At 32.9% G+C, this 9,600-nt stretch overlaps 1 protein-coding gene and 1 long non-coding RNA gene across 2 annotated transcripts in view; one reads left to right on the forward strand and one right to left on the reverse strand.

Annotated features, from left to right (window-relative positions):
• Window positions 1-3,729, forward strand: part of LOC111058131 (zinc finger CCCH domain-containing protein 18) — a 40,734-nt gene extending 37,005 nt beyond the window's left edge. The window contains exons 13-14 of the mRNA XM_039429589.1: window positions 974-1,062; window positions 3,610-3,729. Coding sequence (XP_039285523.1) covers window positions 974-1,062; window positions 3,610-3,729 — 209 coding nt within the window. The remainder of the gene's footprint in view (window positions 1-973; window positions 1,063-3,609) is intronic.
• A 1,039-nt stretch (window positions 3,730-4,768) lies between these two features.
• LOC120351500 lies at window positions 4,769-8,780 on the reverse strand. The gene is made up of 2 exons (XR_005571436.1): window positions 8,226-8,780; window positions 4,769-5,424 (listed from the first exon to the last, which is right to left on the reverse strand). It is a non-coding gene; the product is annotated as an uncharacterized LOC120351500 (long non-coding RNA).
• Between the last annotated feature and the right edge of the window lie 820 nt (window positions 8,781-9,600).

Genomic DNA, 9,600 nt, shown 5'->3' on the forward strand with positions numbered 1-9,600 from the left:
TTAAATTTTGTAGATAGTATTCTTATCAACAATATAGTACATCTTAATATATATCATGATGGTAAATCATAATTTCAACATCAAATTCTGAGAGTATCATGAGAATCAAGAAAGAAAATGAAGGGTTAAATGGCGTTATATACAATCGATAAAAAAAATTGCTTACAGTAGAACGTCGATAATTCGGACGTCAATAATCCGGATTCGTCTCTGGCAAGAAATAAAATGTTCGTACCTTCTGTCCTCGGCGCTAAGCTCCTTACTTTAGAACGGGCGACGGCAGAATGGCGCGAAGCGAGGAGAAAGGGAGTGTAATAATTGAAATAAGGGAAATAATTGAATACTGTATATGCAATTTTAACAGCTTTGTTTCTTGAATAGTGCGTGCTGACCGTTTTTTTAACGTAATTTCGATAATCCGGATAATTTGATAATCCGAATGGGGTCCGGTCCCAATTAATCCGGATTATTGACGTTCTACTGTATTTTCAAGTACTCGCGAGGCATTTTATTAATTTTGGGGGCTGAATCCGAATCTGAAAACACAATTTCTCGATCTCCATTTTTACGCGATTTGGGTTTTGGTGAATAGGCAAAAGACGGACGGTTTGATGGAAAAAAATTCCCGGTTTTAGATTCTAAGTTTGACGACTTAAGCTTAAAGACCCATCCGTTTCACCGTCTAGACGCAACGACTTACGTGTTCCGACTTTTGCTTGAGCAAAAGACTGAAGCTAAACTTGAGCGTATGGACCGGGCTTAATGCTGATTCGACTTGAGCTCTTTTAGCCCCGGCTGGGAGTGTAATACTTTTTGGGCTCTCCTGTAGAATCAGCCGTTTGAGACTTACGTCCTTCTAACTCTGAGTTACAGAATTATGATTATAACTCCTAGGAGAATGAAACATTGTGTTGAATTGAGAGCCTCAAATCAGAGCAGAACTCGACTTTGTGATGTTTGTTTTTGGTTGTAGATCGACCAGTTGGACCCACAGCTCCTATGGCTGGTAAGAAGAGACCACTCTCGCCGACTTTCGATGACGACGACGATTCGCCTCCAAAGGTAATTGCTATTGAAATTATCATTTAATTATTAATTATTCACGTGGTCTGGAGTGGTTGTATTTTTCCACTTGTCCTGGTCATTTTTACTTTCCTTATCCTATCGCCATAGGTAAGGAAAGTATTGCTTTCAGAAAAATATAGGTACTGCAATTTCTAAATTTCTATACGTTTCAAGGTCCCCTGAGTCCAAAAAAGTGGTTTTTGGGTATTGGTCTGTATGTATGTGTGTGTGTGTGTGTTTGTGTGTGTGTATGTGTATGAGTGTATGTGCGTCTGTGTACACGATATCACATCTCCCAATTAACGGAATGACTTGAAATTTGAAACTCAAGGTCCTTACAATATAAGGCACCGACACGAACAATTTCGATCAAATGTAATTCAAGATGGTGGCTAAAATGGCGAAGATGTTGTCAAAAACAGGGGTTTTCGCGATTTTCTCGAAAACGGCACCAACGATTTTGAACAAATTATACCTAGAATTGTCATTGAGGTAAATTATACCTAGAAGTGTCAAGCTCTATCAACTGCCACAAGTCCCATATCTGTAAAAATTTCTAGAGCTCCGCCCCATCTATGCAAAGTTTGATTTTAGATTCCCTATTATCAGGCTTCAGATACAAAAACAAAAAATTTTAAGTGGAAAAGATTGAGCGTAAAAATCCCTACAACTAATGTTCAGTAACATTTTCACCTCAAATTGATTACCAATTACCAAGTATGAAGCAGGATTCCTATCAGTGACAATGAATGTAATTGGTACGGTGAGAATATTATTACTATAAGTTCTAATGGTATTGTTTATACTAGCTAGGCCTTGCTGATTGGGAGAAGTCCAATCACTACTCATAGAAATTATATTTTCACTTGTGTATGGGAAACCAGCTTGAGAGTGTAATTTTATATCTTGCAAATTTTCTCTAATTTTGACGAATTTCTTGTGATCATTCATTGCAGCATATACATTCAATAAACAAAATAGTTCGCTAAAATGTATGTGTGCACCGAAGTTGTTTAATCAATGGTTAAACGAAGTAAGCATATTACCTTTTTTCTCTTACAAATTTAAGAAATTTATATACAGTTATCTGAAAAATAATGCCTTTTACTCAATTCATGAATATTTGAATACCTAACCTGAATGTAATATAAATATGCTTTATCATGTATGATTATCTATCCAATTGTGTGTACTTTTAAAATGTATAAATGACTTGCCTATTGCTCTAATTGAAGCCTGATGGTTAATAAAAATGAATCTTGAATCTCTCTCAATAAGCTGTTTGTTTGTACCGCAGTTACAGTCGTAGATATTGTCCGATTTGGATAAAATTTGGTATACATATACTTTGAAACAAGGCGCGTCGACGTATAAAAACGAGAGAATCTCTCTCAACTATAGTCCTTGGAAACCTTAGTGGTGCTGCACGAGGCATCATGGCCAATGTTTTTTCATTATAACAATAGGAGCACACGGTTGCTGTTTTTATACTGATTCTTTAGAAAAGGCCTACACTCTCTCTTCCCTCTCTTTCTCTCACACAATGGATTAAGTGCGGTGGATTAATCATACGGTTAAGTGCTGAAGGGGAGGGTATCCTTGATACCCTCTCTGAGAATGGACTTCTTAAGGTCCAAACTTCACCGTTTCATGTGAAAACATTACAGTAGTACCTTAACTTTTGCATTTTTCATCATTTTTCTTGCTCAATATTATTGTAGAACTCATTAGTTTAATATGATTCACCATGTCATTTTACCGCTACTGGTATTTATTTTTAACGCTAGAACGTAAGTTGAATTATGTTTTGTTAAACACATGAATAAAGGAATCTGAATGGAAGAACTACAGGGTCTCTGAATTCTCTGAAATCTGGCAGCACTGTACTCCATAAGAGCTATGCTGCAAACTAATGTTACCATAGGCAATAGGTCTATAGTGAGGTCCATGTTATAATGGCAGTGGAGAAAGATAGGTGAAAAACGTTGCCGTTGTCTTGTCAATGCCTTCTATAGACGGTAGCTGATACAGGTTTATTGATGTAATATTAACTGTTCATTCTCGTTTGAAATAATCAATTAATTTTATTAAGCAAGAAATTATAGTTTTCAATAATTTCATAATGAATTTTCATAATTAAGATGAAATATTTTTTCAATTAATAATCAATTCTGTCCGCTATCTCAACGCTATCCGCTTTGTTGAACGATAGACAAGGATAGCGATACCATTGCTAATCAAACACTGCCATTATAACGTGGACCTCAATATAGTGTACTATAGTGTGGTCCACGTTGTAATTGTAGTGGATGAAGATAGAAGAAAAGCGATGCCGATTCTCTGCATTAATTAATTATATTTCTACACTGTCAAAAACATAATTGTCATCGTTGTGGAACTAGAAAAGGATAGTTCCGCCGGCTTTGTCAAATGATAGACAAGGATAGCAAAACCAAAGTTGATCAAATACTGTCATTATAACGTGAACCTCACTATAGTTAGTTGAAATAAAGTAATTGATCAAACTTTTCTGATTTATTACAGGGTGGAAATGCGAGATCTGCTCTATCAAAGAAGACAGCTCCCTCGAGGAGAGAAGAATTACTGAAACAGTTGAAAGCTGTCGAAGATGCAATTGCCAGAAAGCGATCCAAAATTATTTAAGTCATTCTACTTTTCTATCATTTATATATATTTTGGGATACGACTGCAAGTTGACGAAAACTTTGTGTTGGTGTCTAGAGACACTTGTTTGATGGCATTAGTAATTTACAGGCACTGTTTTGTATATTTTGAGCTGGAACTTTCCAATGATCCGCATTCCAAATATGATCCAATTGTTTGTCATTACATTTAATAATTTAGTCGATTGATTATGAATTGTTTGTCATTACATTTTCAATTATTTAGTCGATTGATTATGAATTATTTGTCATTACATTTAGTCAATTGATTATTCAAGTTAAACTGTACGTAGTAGACACTTTACATTCATTCTTTATTCGTTCATACAATAAGTACATCATCAAAATGATAGGGAGGGAAAAAATAAGATAATCTTGTGCTAAAGATGAAACAGTAGTTTTGTAGAATGCCTGTCCATAGTATTTCAGTGTCATTCAGTATGTCATTCTATATCAGTGAAACATTAATTTATTATTATATTTTCTTGAGATATATTCGGCATATGAACTTTATAAAATATAATTGATTAGACTTGAAAACTAAAATATGTTTTATTATTTCTATAAAATATGTTGCAAGTGATTTCGTTTTTATGTTCTCATTAAGTTTCAATTTGCTGCATTGGAAGAACAGATTCATATTTTCGTTTTTGAGAGAAGATGAACATGTATGTTGTAAGAACTATAATTAAATGATGATGATTAAATACTCTGAGGATTGTAGCGTTGCTCGTTATGGGTTTGTAGTTGGTTGGTTAGTAAGTGATAGTAGACAGTTTTTCTTTTTATCATAATGATCTGTATTAAGCGGGAAAACTAGCTAGTGTTTCTTATGGAGGGCTACAAGAACAATATTTCTCGATATATATTGTTGGGATTCTAGAAATAAGTACCGTACTTAAATTAGTTGAGTATGGCTCGATTTGTTCTGACTGTCTGCGGAACTGGAAGATTGTTCATCAACGTTTCTGATGGGGTGTTCACTGAGGCGAGTAATATCTTTCATTTATTTTCTACTGTTTTTTTTTCAATTTATCTGTCTTAGAAATATCTTCATTTTATCTCAAAATCCGGAAATCCATTTCAATTACAATTGAAAGAACATGACATAGCTTTGGGGATGATCAATTGAATGTGTTATTGTAATGACTTTGTACTATCTACAGATGGCTTTAGCTACTTTCATTATTCTCATATTTCGCAATACTGTAAGTAAATAGATACTACACTCATACTTCTAAAATTGTGATGCTGATGTAACTTAGTTTAGGCTCAATTTCCCACTGTAATTAGTGTTGGAATTCTAGAATGATTGTCTATAACATTATTTTAAAAACTATCAGAATGATTTTTATAGTAGCCTTAATATCAAAGTACACCATCAAAATTTCTTAATCAAGTATGTGTTAATTTTTGTATCCCTAGTTGATAGACTTTTGATTCTGAGTTGTAAATTGGAAAAATTGAAGAATTAATAAAGAAATTATATAATTTATTTTACGTGTTATTTGTAAAATGGAACCTGTCGTAGCCTTCCCATGTTGATCTATGAATTAGGGTGAGGACATATTAGGCGTTCTTCCAGGAAGCTATAGGTGTGTACGCACCTATACATAACATACAGGCTAGTATAGTCCACGTGGGTGAGTACTCAGTTCCAAGTATGGATAAAAGGCTACAAAATTTTACAAATTTCTGTATTACAATTCAAGAAAGTAAAAAACACTGATAAGTAATGACATCCCAATTATTTTTAAAACACTTGATAATTCAAAATTTAATGTACTTTCCGTAAATAATTTAACACAGTGTAATTTCTCTAAAATATAAACTTTGGTACATGTATTTTGATTGTAACTAGCAAAAGACTTCTTCAAGCTTTGGAATAACGTTTTATCTAACACAAATTATCTTAAGCTTCGTTTACACCAAAGTTATTAACAATAACTTATTAATCCTTATAGATTCTGTAAGATTGAACGGAACTTGACAAACAAATATGTTCATCATGTGTATGATAACTTATGTTCAATCATATATAATCTATAAGGATTAAGTTATTAACATTTTGTTAATAACTTTGGTATAAAAGCAGTTTTAATCGTAATAAAAATAGAGAACTACTACTATAATCCAATGATAGGTACTTATCCGTTAATCGTACAATGATAACGTATTTAATGAAATTCTAATACAATAGAGCAATTTTATATACTCTTCACATTATATTCAATGAATATGCACTTAGAAGGCTGGCACCCATTTGCAACACAGTAACTTTAAAATCAGCTTATTTTGCCACTATACACGCACACATTGCATATGGAATTGAAGTATATGGAGGGACAATTTTAGCTAATTTAAACAAAATACTATAACTACAAAAAGAATCGGTAAGAACAATTTTGAATATTGATAATAATCAACAGTCATGTAGGTCACTTTTTAAGAAGCTAGGATTTATGACTGTGTATGGCCTTTACATCTACAAAACAATTTTACATGTAAAAAATAACGAGCACTCATTCAATAGGCAATCAAATGTTCACGATTACCATACAAGATATAGAAATGATTTCATTATAATGGAACAAAGGAGAGAAAAATTTAAACAAAGTCCAACATATATGGGAATGAAATTCATGAGGTACCTCCCGAGTAGCATCAGAAGCGAAACGGATATAAAATCGTGTTGAAAAAGTACTTAATAGAGTTAGAAACTTATAATTTTGAAGAATTTTACCGGGGGAATTAGGGATACATTACCTACCTTGTTTGTTATTGTATTGTCTCTTATTTGTTGTGTTTCTTTCTATCTTTCTAGTTTTATGTTTAAGAATTAGAAGTATTTTTTAATGAGATGACGCATTCATGTACATTATATACATTGTAGGTCAATGTCTTGAATAAAGAGATTGATTGATTGATTGAATCGTACTCTTCTATGAATGGAATATGCTCTTGATAATATTACAATAAATTGAAACTAAATTTGAAATGCAACATGCCCGTCAGTTGAATTGTCTACTGAAAGGCAAAATAATAGCTTTAAAAAATTGACTGAAGCTTAAAATCTAGTTGGATATTTTATAGCCACTTTATTTGATACGGCAGCTGTTGTTTATCACAAGGATGTTATACCCACGGTATTTAGATGAAAACGGTAGGGGTCATGAAATGTGTGCGCAGTGGCCAGCCAGCTAGATTGCGTCATAGCCACCAACCGAGGTTTTTAACACTAATTGGCAATTTATGAAACTTATTTGTAAGAAACAGATGATTGTATTATAAAATGACGTCAGCTACACCGGAAATTCAGTACAAACATGCGCGTGACACCTACCGTCTTCTTCTATATACCGTGGTTATACTCACTACAGTAAACAATTCTCCACTAATAATAAATTAGCTGCGTTTACACCGGAGTTAATAACTCGAGTTTTTAACAGAAAATTCATTGTTATTAAAGAAAGTGTTATTAAGGCTGTGCAAAGGCTAAAAATGAACTTTCTACTCATGATATTTTTCGAAGTTTTTCGATTTGTATATTATCATCTTACTTAACTAAAAGTTATTTTTGGTTATTTATAGTAAATTGAATAACTTTCTTAAAAACTGATATTTTCAAAAAAAAATTGTTTTACTAGATCCACTATACCATGAAGAACTATCCTCTAAATCTCATGGATTTATCTCTTACCGAATTTGAAATGTTCTGTCCCAAAAATTTAAACTGTAGGCGCTCATACTCAAAAAATAATGATCAGAAAAAAATGTTTTCTTGAGAAAACTTTTTCATTTTGATAGCATGATGATATAATAATCGAAAAACTTTGAAAAATATCACGAGTAGAAAGTTTCTTTTTAGCCTTTGCACAGCCTTAACATGTCAATGACTTTGTTTTGTACACCGGAGTTAATAACACGAGTTAACAAAAAGTTATTAATATGACTGAATCGTCAAAAATGTATTTTAACAAAAGTTGATAACTTGTGTTTTTAAAAGAAAATTTCTTGTTATTAAAGAAAGTGTTAATAACATGTTAATGACTTTTGTTATTAACATCAGTTAATAACAAAAATGTTGAAGACTTTTGTTATTAACTCCGGTGTAAACCCAGCTTAAAGCTGCGTTTACACCAAAGTTATCAACAAAATGTTAATAACTTATTATACACATGATGAACATATGTGATTGTCAAGTTCCGTTCAATCTAATAGAATCTATAAGAATTAAGTTATTAACATTTTGTTAATAACTTTGGTGTAAACCCAGCTTAAGGATAATAAGTAGGCTAAATAATATTACATAGAATTTTGTGCATAAGTCATAGGAACAATATCTGAAAATATTTTTGTTTAGCTAATAGCCAAGTCTAAAAGTTTTTTTCAAGAGTATGAATTGCACTGGAAAGTTGACTAAAATTTCATCACAAGCTTTCATGACTAATTAACTATTTGATATTAATTAATCACTTTTTTGACTAAACACAGTTCACTCCCATCATTTTTTAATTATATTATCAGAATAAATCACTTTTTGAGAAAACTCTTTCTTGACTCAACTCAGTTCATTCACATTATTTCTCAATTTTACTAGAGTGAGGTCCACGTTATAATAGCAGTGAAGAAAGATAGCAGAACAACGTTGCCGATCCTCTGGCTTGTCAATGCCTTCTTGAGACGGTAGATGATACAGGTTACTATAGTGAGGTCCACGTTATAATAGCAGTGAAGAAAGATAGCAGAGCTTCATTGCCGATCACCTGTCTTGTCAATACCTTCTATAGACGGTAGATGATACAGGTTTATTGATGTAATGATATATTAACATTCCGGTAGTCACGCCCTACTCAATCACACGAGCAGTCGCGTGTTGTACGTTTTACAACATATTATTTTCCAAGTGTAATGTACTCTGTTTACTGTCAAAACATATTAATTAATTGTATAATTACTTTTCCATCTTCTTGGATTATTTTAAACCTATGAACATTTGGATGACTACTATTTCATAGCCCAATAAGGTACACCAAGCAAAGCGATCAATTCTGTGTTATTGGTTCGTTTACAGTCCCCGTATACAGTCTTTCCCTATCTTATGCACTGTCGCGACTAAATGGCACCTAAAGACTGACCCATTGCTCGGTTGATACTGCGACTCAGTGGAGTGATGAGGAGAAAGTTTTGGAATTCACTGACACCACCCCATCCAATAGTTTTGTGCAGCAAAAAAACTGACACTGTAGTACTTTTTACAACAGCGCGACTGCCGGAAGGTTAACTGTTTATTCTCGTTTAAAATAATCAATTATATTTTACTAAGCAAGAAATTATATTTTTCAATAATTTCATAATAAATTTTCATGATATTAAATATTTTGTCAACTAGTAGTTCTGTGAACAGTAGACCTCACGCAGTATTCTCATCCACAAGTACCTGATTGAAACTATAGACCTTATGGAGATACAGCAATAGACTGGCTTCTCCACACATCTGTGTAATCACTTGTCAGCTGATTTATGATGAATAATTCTATAGTCTGATTTTTATTCTAATATTGGCGTATGAAGGAGGCTCCTTTTTTCTTTTATATTATCCTTGAAATGCAAAATTTCCAAAAACTTTGTACATACGTCGACGCGCAATTAAAAAAGGAACATACCTGTCAAATTTCATGAAAATCTATTACCGTACCGCGTTTCGCCGTAAATGCGCAACATATAAACATTTAAACATTAAGAGAAATGCCAAACCGTCGACTTGAATCTTAGACCTTACTTCTCACGGTAAATTATTAATTCTACATTGTTAAAAGACAATCTGGCAACAGAGCAAAGCGAGAAAGAG

The sequence above is a fragment of the Nilaparvata lugens genome, chromosome 5, assembly GCF_014356525.2.
Source record: "Nilaparvata lugens isolate BPH chromosome 5, ASM1435652v1, whole genome shotgun sequence".
In the NCBI taxonomy this organism is placed as follows: domain Eukaryota; kingdom Metazoa; phylum Arthropoda; class Insecta; order Hemiptera; family Delphacidae; genus Nilaparvata; species Nilaparvata lugens.